At 45.6% G+C, this 22,142-nt stretch overlaps 1 protein-coding gene across 1 annotated transcript in view; it reads right to left on the bottom strand.

Moving 5' to 3' along the window:
- The window catches only part of syt7b (synaptotagmin VIIb), a 111,742-nt gene that overhangs the window by 2,920 nt on the left and 86,680 nt on the right, over positions 1 to 22,142 (bottom strand). The window contains exons 6-10 of the mRNA XM_045215276.1: positions 3,703 to 3,811; positions 1,688 to 1,952; positions 1,177 to 1,346; positions 830 to 944; positions 393 to 592 (exon numbers count right to left, since the gene is read on the bottom strand). Of these exons, the coding sequence (XP_045071211.1) occupies positions 393 to 592; positions 830 to 944; positions 1,177 to 1,346; positions 1,688 to 1,952; positions 3,703 to 3,811 (859 nt within the window). The remainder of the gene's footprint in view (positions 1 to 392; positions 593 to 829; positions 945 to 1,176; positions 1,347 to 1,687; positions 1,953 to 3,702; positions 3,812 to 22,142) is intronic.

The raw sequence follows: 22,142 nt of genomic DNA, 5'->3' as shown, positions 1-22,142 counted from the left end.
GCTGTGTTGTACTGATGGTGATTAGACTGTGGGTGAAAGGGCCAGAGCCGGTGATGAGGCGTGTTTGGATTACTTAGGGGTCACTATCAGACACTGGATCCATAGTAAGGAAGCCTGTATCAGGGTTACAGTGTGTCAGAAAATCAATGGGATAGTGGCTCTGTGTGCCACAAACAAGCCACAGAATCAATGGATATCAATCTCACTGTGTCAGTATGTAAGAGCAATCTTGAGACAGTGACTGTTAATGTGTCTTTGTGTTAGTGTGTGTAAGAGCAGGGTGTATTATGTGTGCGTGTGCATGTGTGTGTGTCTCAGTATGTGCCAGCAGGGGTCAGTGTGGACTGGTGATGTATGTGGGTGGTGGTCTGGGCATTACGAGGGGGCGGTACCTTGCCGATGACATCGTTGCGACTGAGCTTGTCCTTGTCCATGACGGTGATGATGATGGTGGTCTCTCGGAGCACGTGGGCAGGGACGTCGAAGGGGAAGGACTCGTTGAACACGGGGTTCAGACAGCGCTTCATTGTCACCGTCTTCTTCTTCTCCACACGCTTGTCCTTGTGCATCAGCCACAGCTTCACATAGGGATCTGATGTGGGAGACTTCACTTAAACACAGCCTGCATTCCAAATGGAACCCTAATCCCTATATAGTGCACTTATTTTGACCAGGGCCCATAAAAAGTAGTGCACTATCTAGAGCATAGGCTGTCATTTGGGACGCTGTATGGATAGAGAGATACTGAAACCACATTGACACATGTTAAGGTAGACAACAGGCTGTAGCACAGGAAACAGGTGATGACAGAGTACTGTATGTCCTGTACCAGAGGTGCCTCCGATGTCCATGGCTTTGAGGTTGCGGGCTTTGATGATGGTCACAGTGATGGTGTTGGCTTGGGGGTTGTAGCACAGTGACACCAGCAGGTCTCCTCGACTCCCCTGAGAAACACAATGACATCAGCCATTATGACATCACCACTCACCAACCCTCTCTCCCTCCATCTCCTCTATCCCCTCCCCTGTTCGCTCTCTCTCCTCCCCTCCTCTCTCCCCTTCTCTCTCCCTGTCATCCCTCCTTCTCCTTGTTCCCTCTCTCCTCCCCTCCCCTCTCATCTCCCCTCCTCCGCTGTCCCTCTGTGACTGTCCTTGTCTGTGTGTGTACTCTACTCACACTGCCGTCGCTGCAGGGCTTCAGCTCCTTCCAGTAGGTCTGCTGGTTGCCCAGGTCCACCTTGTTAAGGGGGATGGACACCTCCCCGATGGGGTCGTTCCTGCTGAAGCGATCGTAATCCAGCACCTGCATATAGAGGGTCCTCTGGATAACCTTCTCATAGGGGAACCCTGGGAGGAACAGACAGATACACACACAGACAGATAAGAGCCTAATATGTGTTGGACAGAGGTTTAGGGAGTACTCTTTAAGACTTTATACAGGATAACCAATAGCCATAAGTCTAGTTATGTGTATTGTTCTAAGACCAGATGCGTGTTTTTTATAATGTGCATTAGTTGTACTGTAGCTAGAGTATCTGTATATGTCCCATATGGCATCCTATTCCCTATGTAGTGCACTACTTTTGACCAGGGCCCATAGGGATGTGGACAAAAGTAGTGCACTATATATGGAATTGGGCACCATTACGTACGCATCCTCTGTGTGCAGGGTGATTTCACAGTCTGACCTTCAAACAGGAAGGTCTCGTTCCAGCGAGGGTTGAGGTTCTTCCTCTTGACCTTGGTTTCCAGCTTGTGCTTCTTGTCAGGCAGCAGGTAGAGTTTGACGAAGGGGTCTGAGGTGCCAGAGAAGTCCTTGGCGGGGAGCTCCTGGCCCGTGAGGATCTTGACGGTCAGGGTGGAGTCTTGAAAGCTGTAGCCCACACTGAACTGGATCCGGCCCAACTTCTCAACCACAGGCCCTTCTGTGTCCTCTTCTGAGCCTGGAGAGAGCTGGGAGAGAACAGCAGCAGAGAACTCTAATATTTATCCAGCAAAGACGATGGTAGAGTCGCAATTGCATACTACTCGCGTCCTCTCTCCTCGACTCCTTCTCAAAACCCATTGGAGGAGAAGGTCAGAGGGGAGGGACCTCTGGCACTCTCATCCAATGGGTTTTGAGAAGGAGGCGAGGAGAAAGGAGAGAGGACACGAGGAGTATGCAATTGAGATTCTCCCTATGTACACTCAACAACCCTCATCCCACTACCCCCACCCTTTCCCAGCATGGAACACACAGATGAAACACGCTCAGGGACATGGACACCCAAGGTGAACAAGGAGCTTTGTTCCTCATCCACAAGGGGGCAGTCAAACTGCACTGGAACTCACGTGCAATGCCGCCATCATGCTAGCCTAATGTTCAGATAATGTTATGTCATATGTCTGGGCTTTACTAAGCGATAAGGGAGGGAGCGATGGAGGAGAAGGCATATCTGGAGATGAGAAGCAGGAGATATTCTGTGAGTAGAGAGACCCCCTGCCTAACTGGAGCTGGGCCCCGAGGGAGGGAAGGAAATCCAGTTAAAAGGCTGCTATCTGATAGAGAGGGCCAGAGGCTTGGCCCAAGGTGCAGTTCCTGGAATTTAATCTCACATTCTGTATTCTTTCCCACACATCTCGCTGTCGCTATGCCTCTCCGTTCTAAATCGGATCACCTCTCCTCCTTCACTCTCTTGGTGTCTGATGTCTGTCTGTCTTTCATAAACACACACATGTGCACACAGACATACACACATGCACGCATGCACGCACACACCATTTTTCAGCTCTCTCCTGAAATCTGTCCCACCTACAGTTGTCAAAATGTTTCAGGGTCAATCTATTTTTCGTTCTTTTTTATTCTCACGTACTTGTTGCCCAATCTCTTCGCCTGAAACCCACATAACCCACATAGATACAGAACCTCCACCTCCACCTACACAAAATACAGCCACATTCTGAGTCCACCTACACTATACACATCTCTCCACCCCCAGACCATGTGAGTGTCAGAACACTAAAATAAACATATTATTAACATAATATGCACAAACACCAATCTCTTGTGACAGACTGGCGTAGCTGGCCAGCGCACGCAAGATTTGATTCTGGGTACCGGGATTATGCAAACACACTCACTTTTGTAAACGCAGACAAAACTCCTAAACTCCTGCATAGGTAGTATCACAATGACCCCAAAATAAAAAATAAAACAGTGCCTCAGTGATTTAAAAAAGTTATAGTTATTAACTAGGCCTAGTAAAAGACTTCGACCCACATAGTGAGAGACCAGAGATGGAAAGAGACTGTGGAGAACTGCGGGTCTGATCCCACAGACAAGCCCTGTTGGCTCCCACTCAAAGTGAAAGTATCATCATTAAGCATCACTGGGACCTCCATAACGCAGACATGCAACCCACATAATAACACAGGACCCATCCCCCACCCCCCCGCCCTGTCCACCCACCACTCACAGCACTGGGTTCTCAGCGTAATTACCAGCTTTTGCTGAATAACGCTTATTCTATTGAGTTTCTCCTTTGTGATAGCCAAGCTGGGTTGGGAAATGTCACGTAATTAGCATGTTTGTCATTTAAGACATCTTGCAAATCTAAATTCTGCTACAAGTGGGTGGCGGTGGGTAAACCCATAGACATGCAGAGAGGAGTACAGATGAACAATCATTAACACAGACAGGGAGGGAGGGAGCGGGTTTTCTTACCATGTGAATGTCGCTGGTGGTGACAGAGTTGGCCAGGTCTGTGACAGAGGGGTTCCCGAGGCGGCCTGCCTCATCTGGGGTCTGGCTCCCAGGCTTACCCAGGCTCCTGCTGGAGGGGAGGGACAGAGACACAGTCAGGACAAAGACTGGGAGAGAGGCCAACGGAGCACTAGGAGAATCCTGCTTCTGAAGACAAAGAGCCAGCCTCAGGTCTGTGCTGCAACCTGCAGCGCATCAAATGGCTTCCCACCACAGGTGAGGCAATGTCTTGTGTCAGATCTGAACGTGACTGATAATGTCCCCAGACTTGGGAGTAACACGGAATGTTAGTGACTTACACTCACACACACACACACACACCTTCACACGCATACATGCACACTTAGTTCCAAACCTTAGTCATTACAAGCATGTAACAGTGTGATAGTTGCGAAACAGCCACAAAAATCGACACAATTAATGAACAAAATATTAAAAGAGAGAAGACAGGGTGGGGGAGGACTGGGTGTTGGAAACAAAGTGCTCCTAGCCAATATGTTGTACCAGTCTGGTGAGCAGAAGACATGCTGAGCTATAGCAGGTGACACAAGTCAAGACACATAGACAGACAACACTAATTACAGATTAGGCACTGGAAAATGACAAGAGGAAGAGAGAGAGGAAAAATAGAGTGCAGGTGCACTGTAGAAATGGCGGGAGAGGAAGTGAGATTAGGAATGGGTGCTGTGGGAAAGATGAGTGCAGAAGAAGTAGATTTGAAGATTTATCTCAGCAGAGGGTGAGAAAGAGTGAAAAGGGGGGATTTGTCTTTGTTAAGACCAGGAGGATTAACAGAATGAACAAAGTGAGGTTACTGACTCAAATGAACGTGAGACAGAGACAGACACCACAGCCTAGTTCAGTCGAAGCTGGAAGAGAAATAGAGGAGATAGGAGAAGCATAAAAAGCCTGGAAACAAAAAAAGAAAGACTTTGTTTTAGTAAAAGAGCACAATAAGGACTAAAGAATAAAGACGAGAAACGGACACGACATGGGCATGCAAAATCAGAGGAGTCAGAGAGGAAGGGAGATGGCTGGAGGCAGTACATCAGAAAGGCTGAGAGGAGAAAGAAGTAGGCGAGCGAGAGAAAAGAGAAAAGGAGGGATAAGATGTGATGTGGGAGGGTGAAAACATAACACACACACAACATGTTAACCGCCAAATAGATACAAGGAACTAATCGCTTGGCTGAGTGAGGTTAATCCCTTTCCAGAGGGCTGTTAGAGGATGTATGTGGGCTGGTTAGCCATATGGGTTATCAAGGAGGAGGGAGGATGGTAACTGTGGTTCCTGAGGTATCAGTAAGTCTGTGGTTGAGGCTACAGATGGCTGTGTCCCTGGTCGTTTGAGGGGTCAGTCACTGTGGTAGGACCGCAGACATATCTCTGTCTGGTCGGGCTCTCTCTGTGTGAAGGGTCAGTCCACAAATGCAAATCCAGTATCTGTGGTTGGGTTGGGCTGCCTAACACAAGAGAGAGACTGTAAATCTAGTGCCCTGTGTCCTTCCATAAACACTGGCTGGCTGGTGGGATTTCACTTATATACAGTACAACAGAGGCATGCAGAGTTTCACTGTGCCATTATACTCCAGTTTAGCACAGCGCAAGCAATGGAATGCACATACAAAACAATCTCTCAGCTAGTTTTTGCTGCCTGCAGGCCAGATTCTGAGATGTAAGGCCCATAGACTCTGAGAAACGCATGCTGCAATCTAGGGAGGACTACGTGCCATATCATATCTGTCTGTCCAGTGATCCATTTGTTTTCACTTTAAGGCACTACATGGATGTTAGACAAGAAGGGGAATGACTAAAGGAATGGGGGTAAGTGGTGTAGCTAGAGTTGCAAAATTCTGGTAACTTTTCCATAATTCCCAGGTTTTCTAGAAATCCCAGTTGGAAGATTCCAGTAATCAGAAGGGAATAAGCAGGAATTCTAGTATCCTCCAACTGGGATTTCTGGAAAACCAGAAGCTACACCACTTACCCCCATTCCTTTAGTCATTCCCCTTCTTGTCTAACATCCATTTAGTGCCTTATAGTGAAAACAAATGGATCTCTGAATCCTAGGCGTAGGTGATCAGTGAATAAATAAAAAACAGAGTTGATCCAATTGGCGAGTTATCCAGATCAGACGGACAAAGAGACAGAACGAGACAGACAGCCAGGGACAGACAGGGACACAGGCAGATAATGGAGCATGTATAGAGTAAGGAGTGGGGCATCAGACAGAGAAAGACACATACAGTGAATGTAGACAGATATACAGGCAGACAGACAGACAGGTAAGTGCAAGCCAAACAGGTCATATGGATGAGCCTGGTTCCAGGGGGGATCTGTTGATTGGCATAGCTGTGATTGGAGGGGAAAGCTGTCAGGAGGATTCACACCGTAGACTGCAGGGGAGGGGGTTGAATGAGGGGAGACATAAGATGATGGAAGGGGGAGAGGTCAAAGTGCCAAACATCTCAACAACTGATACACCTTGCGTCATCTTCCTTTTATCTTATCTTTACTGAATCGTGTACATTTTCTCATATCCAACATCTCCTGCTGTCCTTCCTCTTTACGCCCTCAGTCCTAATCTATCTTTTCCATTTCTCTTTCCTTCCTTAGTGTCTATGATCTCCCTGTATGCTGATTCATTAAAGGTTGGATCTAACCCAAAGCCTGCTGTCGATGTCTAGAGAGCCGTGTCCCACCCACAGGGAATGACTGTCTCAGTCTGATTCAATCAACTTCCTACCATCAAAACAAATTACTACAAATAGGCTAACAGGAGGGACTCCATACATAGCACTCTAACTAGATAGAGTTAGGTAAGGTCATCTTCTCTCTTCTTCCATATGTTACTGTTAAGGCTAACTGATGAGGCTAATGTGGGGCTAATGTGATGCTAACATGTGGCATGGTTGTGTGTGGGCACAGTGAGGGTCATGTCACCCAGCTTGCAGTGGCAGGCAGCTGCCAGAGGTGGCTGATGGAGCCCGGACCAAACCTTGCTGCTTCCCATCCCAGATCACCAGCTAAAGAATATGGGCTGCTCTGTTGGCACGGCAACGGCTGGAGAGACAGCAAGCACCTGGGATGGAGGGAGTGAAAGGAGGGTAGGCGTGAGGCGTGAGGCGTGAGGCGTGGGGGCTTGGCAGGGGGTCGCAGAGGTCAGCAAACAGGCAGACACATCAACAGCAAGACACAACAGGATTGGAGGACATATGACAGGTGCAGTTGAGTGCCTCCGGGGAAACACACACACACACACACACACACACACACACACACACACACACACACACACACACACACACACACACACAGGGGCATGTGGAGGCAGGCGAGGCCTCTACTTCTCACCATGACCTGTGATAATATCCTTATGGAGTGTTACCTGAGCCCAGAGCCTGAGACCAAAGGGAAAAGGGAAGAGGTGGGGACACTCTGCTGCAAGGCTGGAGAGAGCACAAGAAGAAACCTCCCCCGCCCGCCCGCCCGCTCCCAATACCCTCCCCTACCCACCTCCCCATGACACCATCCCCATGATTCACTTAAAGACCAATACAAGACACAAAGACACACACAAACAGACAGACGGACAGGCATATACACACAGGCCTCGATCCACTTCCCTACACTAAAACCTCACTCAGCCTGGTATCATACCCTAGTGTCAATAGAGAATAGTCTAATAATAACCAAAGAATAACCTAGTACCATACTAACCTAGTACCATACTGTAGATAGGTGTAGTTAGGTGTGAAAGTCACAGACACTCCCTCAAGTGTAATCACTTTGAAGGTCAAAGATCCTTTGAAATAAACAGACAGACCCTCACTGCTCTGAAGTGTGACCTACTAGTACATTTTACATTTTAGTCATTTAGCAGACGCTCTTATCCAGAGCGACTTACAGTTAGTGAATACATATTTTTTTTTATACTGGCCCCCCGTGGGAATCGAACCCACAACCCTGGCGTTGCAAACGCCATGCTCTATCAACTGAGCTACATCCCTGCCGGCCATTCCCTCCCCTACCCTGGACGACGCTGGGCCAATTGTGCGCCGCCCATGAGTCTCCCGGTCGCGGCCGGCTGCGACAGAGCCTGGATACGAACCAGGATCTAGTGGCACAGTTAGCACTGCGATGCAGTGCCTTAGACCACTGCGCCACTCAGGAGTTTAGGCCAGTGGTGTAGTGCTGCCGGAGGTGTAGTGCTGCCGGAGGTGTAGCGCCACTCAGGAGTTTAGGCCAGTGGTGTAGTGCTGCCGGAGCGTGAGGGATCTCCCTCACTTTTTTCAATTTGAGAATAGACAACGCTGGTAAACATATTTCTGGGAAAGAAAATTGAAGCTGAATCAATGTCCCGCAAGATCACATAATGATTCATTTGTATTTTACATAACAGAACTGAATCTAATATCATAGCATAGTAGGCCTATAACATTACTGTTACACCAAAAACACCTCCTCATTTCTAATGACATTTTAGGATGGTTAGATGAAGTCACATTTACAGTATTATCTCATGCAGCCAAAAGTCAACTGCGCGCGCCACTAGGCAGGTTATACTGGATGTTTGATTGAAACAAAATACAAGAAAGGCTAATAGTTTGTTAAAATCATCTGCTCTAATTCTCTTACAAAACAGTAATTGAAGAAGCTCTAAATGCATATTCCCATGAAACTGATTGAGATCAAATGATTGGTATGGAGACACAGTTTGGACATTTGACCAGTAAAACGTGAAGAATGATCATTCACCATTGACAGTGATGATGGCCTATTTTGAAATTAGATATGCCTAACTTGGTGTTCTCTCTGCATTTTGGGGTAGGGCCCGTAAGTAAGCATTTCACTGTTAGTCTAAATCTGTTGTATACAAAGTATGTGACGAATAAACATATAAAATATACAATTTTCTTGAGACAATATGTGTGGGCATAGGGCAGACGTTGCAATTGGAAGATGCATTTTAATATTCAATAGGCTATATCTGTTGGTACAAACTTGGATTGAGAAATTATGACATAATGTTTTTACAAATTGTTGCACTCGCACACCTAAACAACAGCACTACACCACTGTAGTAGGCTAACATTGAGGGAGGTTATGTGTGTAGTGGACTGCTGTAAACATCATAGGAGGGATCTGATGGGCTCTGAGTACTGATGGGAAGCCAGCGAAATATGAGCTAATGTACAGTAATGACTTGTCCATTGATATGAGGTAGTGTAAAGTAAAGACTAGTCCATTGCTCTCTTTCCCTCTCAAATTCAATGGTTATATAATTTATCCTTTAGGGGTTGGAGTAACCATGGTTACCAAACTGTACCGACGGTTGTATGGTACCGTGATGATATTTTCTAGGGGTACGGCCGGGTAACCATAACCTCCCATAAGGAAGTAATAGAATCCAAGGCAATCTGAACCTCCTGTGGAGCAGGGACAGGGACAGTAGGCCACATTGGCAACACATCAGGGGGTGATCTTTTTACCTCTGTCATCAGGCACTTTGACCTCAGTCATGCCTACTCATCCTCTCTCCATAACCAAATACCGCCGTGCCCCTAGGGAGGTGAAGATGCCATGGTGCAAACAGCTGATTCACTGTAAAAGTCTATAGGAAAACTGTAGAATCATCCCCAGCTGTACCCTGCCCTCACACAGCAGGCTCTGACAGAACATTAACCTTCTCCTGGACTAACTCCTCTGCCCAATCCCCTCGCAACACCTCAGACTGTTATAGAACAATGACTCTCCCCTAAGAGATGCTATACATTTTGGTATTACTATCCGAATTTTAGTCTGGTCTTAATACAGCAATGACAAATGATATGCACTGTCACACACATGACATAATATGACTAATACCGAAACACAAACACACACTCACTACTTTAGATGAAATACATCCCCTGAGGATTGATGCTGTAATCCATAGCCAGATCCTTACACCTGAACCCTGACCCCTGACCATATGACCTTAACCCCAGGTCAGAGAGCCTAACCTATCCTCCCATTCATTAGACCCAGCAGCAGGTCCCGTCCCAGGAGAGAGAGAGGGGACTTTTTCTCACTTGCTCAGGGACACCATGACAAGCTGAGAAAGAGACGTAGAGAAAATACAAAAATAACTCCTGCATATTTACTGTCAACGTTTCGGTGTACAACCTTTTCCAAAACATTTCAAGGTCTTGAAAAAGGTTGTGTACCGAAATGTTGACAATAAATATGCAGAGGTAAAATCGTGTATGTTGGAGTTATTCATATTTTTTCTACAATGTTGACTTTGGTGCCGTAATTCCCTGCCCCACAAACAAGAAAAGCATAGTAGTGTTAACTCTCTTCTAAAGGTGAGAAAGAGAACCTGGACCTGATGACATACTGTGAAACAAAGATATTCTAATGTGCATATCTCTGTATATTGTGATGCAGGGGAGAATACAATGTTATGTCATCTACTAGATATATGCCTTTAGACGCTTCCTGATTTTCTGAAAGGGGCAGCAATACTAACAAAGGATGCCCTGAGACTTCTTGAAGTGTAATCAACCGGATGGAAGGAGAGTGTAGTGGGGAAAGATACAGTAATTTAACAAAGGTAGATTGAATACGAAATGGAAATGATGAAGTGTTCCTCATCTCTAACATAAAAAAAAAAATATTCCATTATATGGAAGTTACATGGAAGTTATAAACAAATAACTGCGTAGCCACATACAGTTGAAGTCGGAAGTTTACATACACTTAGGTTGGAGTCATTAAAACTCATTTTTCAATCACTCCACAAATGTCTTGTTATCAAACTATAGTTTTGGCAAGTCGGTTAGGACATCTACTTTGTGCATGACACAAGTAATTTTTCCAACAATTGTTTACAGACAGATTATTTCACTTATAATTCACTGTATCACAATTCCAGTGGGTCAGAAGTTTACATACACTAAGTTGACTGTGCCTTTAAACAGCTTGGAAAATTCCACAAATTGATGTCTTAGCTTTAGAAGCTTCTGATAGGCTAATTGACATAATTTGAGTCAATTGGAGGTGTACCTGTGGATGTATTTCAAGGCCTACCTTCAAACCCAGTGCCTCTTTGCTTGACGTCATGGAAAAATCTAAAGAAATCAGCCAAGACCTCAGGAAAGAAATTGTAGACCTCCACAAGTCTGGTTCATCCTTCGGAGCAATTTCCAAACGCCTGAAGGTACCACGTTCATCTGTACAAACAATAGTACGCAAGTATAAACACCATGGGACCACGCAGCCGTCATACCGCTCAGGAAGGAGACGCGTTCTGTCTACTAGAGATTAACGTACTTTGGTGCGAAAAGTGCAAATCAATCCCAGAACAACAGCAAAGGACCTTGTGAAGATGCTGGAGGAAACCGGTATAAAAGTATCTATATCCACAGTAAAACGAGTCGCAACTGCACATGGGGACAAATATCTTACTTTTTGGAGAAATGTCCTCTGGTCTGATGAAACAAAAATAGAACTGTTTGGCCATAATGACCATCGTTATGTTTGGAGGAAAAAGGGGAAACCTTGCAAGCCGAAGAACACCATCCCAACCGTGAAGCACAGGGGTGGCAGCATCATGCTGTGGGGTGCTTTGCTGCAGGAGGGTCTGGTGCACTTCACAAAATAGATGGCATCATGAGGAAGGAAAATTATGTGAATATATTGAAGCAACATCTCAAGACATCAGTCAGGAAGTTAAAGCTTGGTCGCAAATGGGTCTTCCAAATGGACAATGACCCCAAGCATACTTCCAAAGTTGTGGCAAAATGGCTTAAAGCTGACACTTATTGCACAAAGTCAAGGTATTGGAGTGGCCATCACAAAGCCCTGACCTCAATCCTATAGAACATTTGTGGGCAGAACTGAAAAAGTGTGCACGAGCAAGGAGGCCTACAAATCTGACTCAGTTACACCAGCTCTGTCAGGAGGAATGGGCCAACATTCACCCAACTTATTGTGGGAAGCTTGTGGAAGGCTACCCGAAATGTTTGACCCAAATTAAACAATTTAAAGGCAATGCTACCAAATACTAATTGAGTGTATGTAAACTTCTGACCCACTGGGAATGTGATGAAAGAAATAAAAGCTGAAATAAATAATTATCTCTACTATTATTCTGACATTTCACATTCTTAAAATAGTGGTGATCCTAACTGATCTAAGACAGGGAATTCTTACTAGGATTAAATGTCAGGAATTGTGAAAAACTGAGTTTAAATGTATTTGGCTAAGGTGTATGTAAACTTCCGACTTCAACTGTATGTGAAAAACTGACATTTTCCGATGTTAAATAATTCATTGTGTTCTCTACTTTAATGCAATGGAGTTAGAGTTAATGGAGTTAGAGTTAATGGAGTTAGAGTTCATGGAGTTAGAGTTCATGGAGTTAGATAGAGTTCATGGAGTTAGATATAGTTAATGGAGTTAGATAGAGTTAATGGATTTAGATAGAGTTAATGGAGTTAGATGGAGTTAGATAGAGTTAATGGAGTTAGATAGAGTTAATGGAGTTAGATGGAGTTAGATAGAGTTAATGGAGTTATATGGAGGTGGAGATGATGAGTTTGGTAGAGCAGAAAATCTTTCTGTGTTCTCTAGATAATATCATTCATAGCAGGCAAGCCTCCATGAGATATGAATAATATGAGCATCTTCATAGTATTATTGGAGAGAAACAGTGGTGCTTCACTGCAAAAACAATTGACTTGCTTAAGTATCAAATACAGGTCCCCAAACAGGCTGAGCCCAAGCCACGTTTTGCATTTTGATTACATACAGTGTACATGAATCTCTTGAGTGTCTCTTTTCCTGTGTGTATGTGTCCCTACTCCTTTTTCTCCATCTCCATATATGTGTGTGAGAGTGTGTGTGAGAGTGTGTGTGAGTGTGTGTGTGTGTGTGTGTGTGTGTGTGTGTGTGTGTGTGTGTGTTTGTGCGCTGCCCACGGGAGAATCTCATTCTCTTGTTGTGATATTCAGCAGTGATGCAGATGTAACCCAGCCAGGCTGCCTGGGAAGACAGTCATCCACCCTGACAGAGGACCGGAGCTCTGACATCATCCCATCAGAGCGCCAGTCAACACCCCCAGGGGAAGCACGATTAGATGAATAAAGAGATAGAGACTTAGAGGGAGGGAAAGAAAGGGCTGACAAAGGGAGGGGAGGTAAGTAAAGGGTTAATAAATCAATTAGATAAAGGGAGACTGCATGAGAGGCAGAGAGAGACAGTGAGAAAGAATGAGAGATGAATTGATGAGAGGAGGCGGGGTTGGTGTTGTAGAGGGCAGCATGATGGAGGGAGGAGATGGAGGTGAGGTGGAGTGGGAGTGAGGGGTGGGTTCTAATGATGGGAGAGGGGGTGGAGGTGTGAAAACATGAGAGATGAGGGCTCAACAGGGGGACCTGGCTTGGAAGGAAACGTGTATCCATAAACATACAGTATATGGGGCATGCTGATCATACAATGCCCCAGGAGAGCAGCGCAACACAATAACACGTCCCCAGGCTGTGATGGATGAGGCCTGAGCCCTGAGCCCTGGTGTCAGCCCACTCAGCGCAAACATCCAACAGGGACAAATCAGCAGGCCACCTCCCCCCGCACCAGCTTAATACAACTAATGGAGCCATCTACTATATGTTGTCCAGCGAACTGCTTTTTGAATACTTTTCTCCAACCTGAGTCTGAGTCATCCAGATTGGTTGGCACCCCTGTGAATGCTGGTTGATGCTTCAACTGATCTTTAAACTCACTCTTATTGCACAAACACCTAATAAAGTAAAGAGGTGGTAAAGTGATGTAATTTCCTCCTCATATCTCACTTAGATATTGATTAAGGTGAATTTATGCAGCGCTTTCTTCCACACAGGATTTCCGAAGCAGATTTCTCACTGTTTTTCATCAGATTATATAACTGCGCTTTCCTTTAATCAACTTTGTGTTCCGACTCAAACGCCTCAGCAAGGCATGGTGAATGACTTCCAGAGATGGAGCTGACATTTTTCTTTAAAAATGCCTCTTTTGTGCTGACCTATATTGCTGTTCCCAGCCAATCAAGTTTCCCTGAGCTAGTTCCAGAAGCGGCCATGGAGACCGTTGCCAAGCCAGGAGAGTAATTATAAGGCTTGACTCAGTTTGATTACAGGCCAGATGAAGAACCTCTAGCTCCTAGGAGTTGGTGGTCCAGGCTCAAAGCGTATGGAGCTGTTACGAACCCCGTGGCTCTAAACATCTAGGGTGGATGGACATGAGACCCGTAACATAAATTCATGTAAATTATAAGTGTGACATGGAATAGTGAGAACAAATAAGACACAACTACCATGAACTACCGTCAAACACAAAGTGTTTATTTATGAACACACGGTAAGGGTTTGGGAAAAAGGGCTGAGCAGGACCCAAGAAATGAAACAATAGTGTAAAACCCCCTAAACTGATCTAGCCTGCCTAAAGAACCGCTAGGCTACTGCTACCATACAAAAATACAGTGGGTGGTCCGCTCAGGTCTAACTGGTGTTTATAGACAGATTTCGTCCCTACGGGTAATGTACGCCCAAGGGCATCTAGCTTAAACCCCCCTTTTCCCAAAAAAACACACAAAGCTACTAAACAGGGTAATCATCAACTAGCGAGTACACAACACACAGGACACCACCGTGTCCATACTCACATATGGCAAAAAGTCTCTCTCTCTCAACAAACACAAGTCTAGTTTTTATAAAATGGGATGTGTGATTGAACAAACGAATAACAGGTGGTGCAATTAACAGGAATGTTCACTGATTGGTCCAATCAGCAGACACCTCAACGACCACCAATCAGGAACATACAGGACACCTGTGATTAGGGCAGAAAGAGTAGGAACACACAAAAACACAGGATACCTGTATCCGTAACACTCCCACCCTTAAAAGAGCAAACCAAAATGGTTTGCGACACACGTATTATCACAACACCCAAATTCACAAATCATCCTATCGGGATAACAAAAAAACCTAGATCATTACACACGAGACAAAGCATCTGCCAACACATTATCTAACCCCTTTTTTGTGGCGGATCTCCAAATTATAATTTTGCACGACAAGTGCCCAACGCATAAGGCGTTGGTTCTGGTTGTACATCCGGTGGAGAAAAACTAAGGGGTTATGGTCAGTATACACTACCACTGGTAATGCACTGGAACCAACATAAACTTCAAAGTACTGCAGAGCTAACAACAAAGCTAGAGCTTCTTGTTCAATGGTGGAATAGTTTGTCTGACATTTGTTAAATTTCCGTGAAAAATAACAGACAGGATGGTCCACTCCACTCTGGTCTTGCTGCAGTAGAACAGCACCAGCACCTCTGGCACTTGCATCTACCTCCAGTTTAAACGGCCGCTCAAAATCTGGCGCAGCAAGAACAGGAGTACTACACAAGAGTGCTTTAGCAGTGTTGAAAGCAGTACAACAATCTTCAGACCATACAAATTTTCTCGCCGGACTGAGCAAATCCGTTAATGGAGCAACTACCGCAGAGAAATTTTTACAGAAACTACGGTAGTAGCCAACCATCCCTAAAAAACGGCGTAGCTCTCTTCTGGTGGTAGGTGCGGGAAATGCGTTTATAGCTGAGACCTTGGCATCTACAGGGCGCACCTGACCATGGCCGACCTGTTTACCAAGATAAGTAACAGTAGCCTTCCCAAACTCGCACTTTGCTAAGTTCAGGGTTAGAGAAGCGGTTGCTAGACGTTCACACACTACCCTTAGAGTGTTAACATGATCAGACCACTCAGTTGAATAAATGACCAGATCATCAAGGTAAGCACTACAATTAGGAACTCCAGCCAATACTGTGTTAACCAGGCGTTGGAAAGTGGCTGGTGCGTTCCGCATCCCAAATGCCATGACAGCATATTGTAGGAAGTGATCTGGGGTCACAAAGGCAGAATGTCGGAGGCACGTGGGGTTAACGGCACCTGCCAGTAACCTTTTAGAAGATCTAATTTGGTTACATAGGTAGCAGCACCAACAGTATCAATACAGTCATCCAGTCTGGGTAACGGGAACGAGTCGGGCACTGTGACAGCATTGACTTTCCGATAGTCCGTACATAATCTGGATGTCCCATCAGGTTTAGGAACCAGAATGCACGGAGAACTCCAAGGACTTGAACTTGGCATAGCCAGGTTATTCTCCAGCAAATAACCGACCTCACCCCTCATTATCTTTCTCTTAGCGACGTTGACACGATAAGGATGTTGCTTGATAGGTGCAGCGTTTCCAACATTAATGTCATGTTCTAACACATTTGTACATGTAGGAACATCATTAAAAAGACATGGAAAGCTGTGTAACAGTCTCACAATATCATCTGACTGTCTGTCCGTTAAATGAATCAGGCTTGACGGGAGAGACAGCAGCATCTCTGAATTGGGCAATCTAGCACACTGCTGCTGAGTATTGCGCAACTCCAAACCATCTCCGTCCACATCATTAACATGACCTCCCACTACAGCCGTAGCAGCAACAGAGACAGCCGACTCGGCCAGTTTCTCTGGACTGTCTACCTGAGTGACGGGTCTGTTGTGGTATGTCTTCAACATGTTAACGTGGCACACACGAGATTGTCGTTTTCTATCAGGAGTCTGTATCACATAGTCAGTTTCAGTTAGTTTCTTTTCAATGACATAAGGCCCAGAGAAACGTGCTGATAATGACGCTCCTGGCACAGGCAACAACACAAGAACTCGGTCACCTGGCTGCAGTGAACGAGAAACCGCCTGTGTGTCATAGTGTCGTTTCATCCGTTTCTGTGAGGAAGACAGCGCTTCCTTTGCTAGAGCGCAGGCAGCATGTAGGCGCTCACGAAAGCGACTAACGTAGTCCAACACATTTTCTTTCCCACACAACTCTTGTGACAAAAACTGATCCTTAAGGACTTTCATAGGTCCTCTCATGGTGTGTCCAAACACCAGTTCAGCTGGGCTGAACCCTAGGGATTCCTGTACTGTCTCACGGACAGCAAACAATACTAGAGGAACTCCCTCATCCCAATCTTTCTCAGATTCCAAGCAATATTTACGGAGCATAGACTTCAGGGTCTGATGCCAACGTTCAAGCGCACCCTGAGACTCTGGGTGATATGCGCTTGACACACGGTGTGTAACTGACAAGGATTTTAACACTTGTTTGAAAAGTTTAGAAAGGAAATTCGTACCCTGATCAGTTTGTATCACCTTAGGTAATCCAAAAGTTGAGAAGAATTTGATCAACGCTTTACTCACCACCGGAGCAGTAATCCTTCGCAGAGGAATGGCCTCTGGGTACCTGGTGGCCACACACATAATTGTCAACATAAACTGGTTACCAGATTTTGTTTTCGGTAATGGTCCAACACAATCAACCATCACATGTTCGAATGGTTCACCTATGGCCGGTATGGGACAAAGAGGCGCGGGGAAATAACCTGGTTCGGTTTCCCAACTACTTGACAGGTGTGGCAAGTCCGACAGAACTGAGCCACATCTTGTTTTAAACCAGGCCAAAAGAAATGTCGCAAAACACGATCATAAGTCTTGGTGACTCCCAGATGTCCGGACCACTGGTGATCATGAGCGAGGGATAAAACATTTTGTCGAAAGGCTGTAGGAATCACTATTTGGTAAACAGCATTCCAATCTCCGCCAGCGTCAACATGGGATGTCCATTTACGCATGAGGAGATTACCATCAATGAAGTATGCCATGTTTTTCTTCTTTAGCTCGTCTTTTGAGACAACACTAGAAAAACATTTAGCCAGGCTAATGTCAACCTGTTGGTTAGCGATCAGCTGCTCACGAGTAACTGGTAACTGTATTGCTTCAGCAACAAGTTCCACATCCTTCTTCCTTTCTCTGGGCTGTTGGTCAGACTGCACCAGCTTACCAGAGGTAGCACTCGAACTATCCTCTGGGTCACACTCTCTGAATAGAATCGTGTCTGACAAATCTACCACTTCACCCACTTGTCGTGCTTGAGCACGTGTGACAGCACAAGCGGGAACACATCTGGATAACCCTGTGCCAGCTCCTCGGAGAGAGACTGGTCACTTTTATCCAATACCTCCAATATGGGTATTACCTTTCCTCCGGGCAATATCGTTGCCCATTATAAAGGTCACCCCTTTTTACTGGCAACATCGGACGTACGCCAACTCTGAACAATCCACTGACTAACTCAGAGTGTACGTTCACAAAGTGCAATGGCACTGGGACGAAACCCATTTCAATTCCTTGTACTAACACACTGGAACCACAATATGTATTATTAGACAAGGGCAACACATCAGCTAGTATGAACGACTGCGCCGCACCAGTATCTCTGAGGATTCTAACTGGACGCTGAGACGCTTCATCATCTGATATAGAAACAAACCCCTCAAAAATGAACGGTTCATAACTGTGATCTGGGACAGGGACTTTCAAACCACATTCACTATGAGGCTTCTGTCTTGATTCCGGCCTTACAACCGTACGAATCAGCCCAACACCCGTTGGCGGCCTGGCGTGCTGAGGCATCCCCGGTTTGCGTTTTAGCAGAAAGCAATCATTAACTATATGTCCCACCTTATGACAATAGAAACAGTGACGCACATCTTTTGGGCGTGCTGGATGTACTGCTGGTCGACTAGGACTAGAAGTTAGCAACTCCGCAGCCCTGCTCTCCGTACGAGCCGAAAACACGCTCTTATGCGTCAACACAAACTCGTCTGCCAATACAGACGCTTCCGACAGTGAGGATACTTTCTGTTCGTTCAGATAAACTACAATGCGTTCCGGTAAGCAATTTTTTAAACTCTTCTAACAAGATTAACTCCCGTAGAGAGGTAAAATCAGTTACCTTACTAGCACTGTGCCATTTGTCAAACAGATTTCCTTTGTCTCTAGCAAACTCCACATAAGTCTGAGTAGGGAGACTTTTTATGAGACCTAAATCTCTGTCGATATGCCTCAGGAACAAGCTCATAGGCACGAAGAACAGTAGCTTTGACCACCTCATAATTCAAACTGTCTTCAAGAGGTAGCGCTGCCAGAACCTCTTGGGCTTTACCTGTTAGCTTACACTGAAGTAATAGGCACCATACCTCGTCGGGCCATTTCAATGCTACCGCTATCCGTTCAAAAACACTAAAATAGGAATCAACCTCTGACTCCCTGAACACAGGTACCAAGGTGATCTGCCTACTAATATCAAACGTAGCAGATGACACAGCTGGTGAGGATGGCTCACTAGCAGGCATAGTATTAGCAGAGACTAACCTCGCTGTTTCTGCCTCTAGTTCCATTTTACGCATCGCCAGTTCTTGATCAAGCCTACGGCGTCTCCAGTTCTTGATCAAGCCTACGCGTCTCCAGTTCTTGATCAAGCCTACGCGTCTCCAGTTCCATCTTACGCGTCTCCTGTTCTATCTTACGCGTCTCCTGTTCTGCCTCTAGCTCCATTTTACGCATCTCCAGCTTGTCTTGCCTGATTTGTGCCCGCTCTTCCGCCTCCATTTGGAGCCGCGTCGAGCGGACATCGATCCTGGCATCACTGTCAGTCAGTGGGGAGAGTGGGTCATAACGGGCAATGTGGCTGGAGCCTTAGTCTCGTCCTCAGACACTGATGGGCTTACAGAAACATCAACCACATCCCCTACAGGAGCAGCAGACTCAGGCGGCGGTAACTCAAGCACTCGCTCGTTTAACAATATCGCTAGCACTACTTCCCTAACTTCTGCTTTCACTATACCCCTCGGTATGGGTACAGAAAAGTGGTCAGCCAAAGCCTGTAGATCCACTCTCCGACAATTCTCAAAAATCTCCCCACGTAGGGTTTTCCAAAAATGCCTCCAACTCAAAAGTAGCCATCCTACTAGCAACACGAGCCGTCGACTACTGAACACACAAAAAAAACAGGTAGTTACAGCTGCCAAGCTCAACACTGAACCAGACACTGACTAATTTACATGAGTAGCATGGGATAGATAGGATCCCGGACGAGCCCCCACTTTATGTTACGAACCCCGTGGCTCTAAACATCTAGGGTGGATGGACATGAGACCCGTAACATAAATTCATGTAAATTATAGGTGTGACATGGAATAGTGAGAACAAATAAGACACAACTACCATGAACTACCGTCAAACACAAAGTGTTTATTTATGAACACACGGTAAGGGTTTGGGAAAAAGGGCTGAGCAGGACCCAAGAAATGAAACAATAGTGTAAAACCCCCTAAACTGATCTAGCCTGCCTAAAGAACCGCTAGGCTACTGCTACCATACAAAAATACAGTGGGTGGTCCGCTCAGGTCTAACTGGTGTTTATAGACAGATTTCGTCCTACGGGTAATGTACGCCCAAGGGCATCTAGCTTAAACCCCCCTTTTCCCAAAAAACACACAAAGCTACTAAACAGGGTAATCATCAACTAGCGAGTACACAACACACAGGACACCACCGTGTCCATACTCACATATGGCAAAAAGTCTCTCTCTCTCAACAAACACAAGTCTAGTTTTTATAAAATGGGATGTGTGATTGAACAAACGAATAACAGGTGGTGCAATTAACAGGAATGTTCACTGATTGGTCCAATCAGCAGACACCTCAACGACCACCAATCAGGAACATACAGGACACCTGTGATTAGGGCAGAAAGAGTAGGAACACACAAAACACAGGATACCTGTATCCGTAACAGGAGCGTTGAGCTCCTTATGTATGTCTTCTCTGTGTGTCTGCGTGTCTGGGGGCTAGCACTGTCATGCTACAGCAGCTTTTATTTCTCAGATGGTAATGATATCGAGCTGCCATGATAAAGCTACTGTATGTTGGTGGGAGGGTTAGTCCAGTGACTCCAGTCAGCCGTGAGGCTTAAGGCCTCTGACACAATGGACCTCGGCCACCAGTGCATGACTCGATGACCACAGCTTCAATACCCAGCTTTAAGGTATAGCCTACAGAATACTGTATTTACTCTATGGACCGAGTTTTTACAATACAAACACTTTCTGGATCAGATATCATATCTGTAAGAATGGTATCGTCAGAGAACAGTACAATGCGCAATAGAAGCAGCTGTAGTATCATGCTTTAGAGTCAGACAACATTGGAGTCAGACTACTTTGTGGAGTAATATCTCAGCACCAATTTTTCCAGACTACTAATGAATACAAATGACTTCCAGGATAATTTCATTGTTTTCCTCCCTCATCTCCTTGTGGATAGAGCTTGGTTATCACTGGCTTTAGAGTTGTGCTGTAACACTATGATTAGTTTCTAATTGATCTGCCAGCGCAAAAAGAAACAGAGATTACGCTGCCTCTAGTTTATGCTTCTCACAAAGCTTTGATTACCTGTTTCTAAGCATCTGAGTGCACACTCCTGTCTCCTGAGAATGAGCCAAGGCATATCGTTCTCCATCCATCTGAATAAAGATTCCCTCTCTGCCTGAGAGTGATAATATTCTGTTGTACTCAGTTCTACAGGGATAAACAAGTCACAGGTCTCATGGATGCAGCAGGACATATTCTCCATTTGAGAGAATGACTGACCTTCCCTCTCTACCAATGACCCCTTTCTCTGTCTATGCAAGGACATCCTATTATAATATACAGTAAGGTCTGTGTATGGACGGAGGGTATATGCTTTGTCTATCAATGTCAGTTTCCACCCTTTCATCTGAGCCTGTATGTGTATGTATTCATCTCTTTGAACTGTATGTTTCTAGGCATCCAGATTGTGAATGGTTCCATTTCTCTTTGAGTGAATACTTCTATGTCTTTTTGGCAGTGAGTGTATATTTCTCTTGCAACCTGAGAGCGAAGGTTTCTCTCTTTGTCTGACAGCATATGTTCTCTCTCTCTCTCTCTCTCTCTCTCTCTCTCTCTCTCTCTCTCTCTCTCTCTCTCTCTCTCTCTCTCTCTCTCTCTCTCTCTCCCTCCCTCCCTCCCTCCCTCCCTCCCTCCCTCCCTCCCTCCCTCCCTCACACAGGGATCATCACTTTCCATCATCTTCAGTATGCTGTGCTCCATCATAAGACCAGGGGTGGTCAAGGCAGGGGCACTGGGACCCACACAGGGGTAACTAGAGAGACTGAGAGATGGACAGAGATGATGGTTGAAAGTGGTTATTCATTGTGGAAGGACACTAGACAAGTTGGTCCACGCGACTGTGCCTCGCACCAGATCGCTTTGATTAAAGACTGCTGTTTGACAGGCGTCCGGCCAGGAAGAGGGAGAAGTTGAGCATGCAGGTGTGCCTCCACACCGTGACTGCAATGTAGACATTTCAAGGCTGAACAGGTCATAACCGTGGCATGACTGCGAAATACGATTAGCATGACCATGACAGGAAAAACCCACAGGCTAATACA

This window comes from Coregonus clupeaformis, unplaced genomic scaffold (assembly GCF_020615455.1).
Source record: "Coregonus clupeaformis isolate EN_2021a unplaced genomic scaffold, ASM2061545v1 scaf0417, whole genome shotgun sequence".
Lineage (NCBI taxonomy): Eukaryota > Metazoa > Chordata > Actinopteri > Salmoniformes > Salmonidae > Coregonus > Coregonus clupeaformis.
The sequence above is the reverse complement of the archived record's forward strand: the minus strand, read 5'-3'. Positions and strand labels throughout refer to the sequence as shown.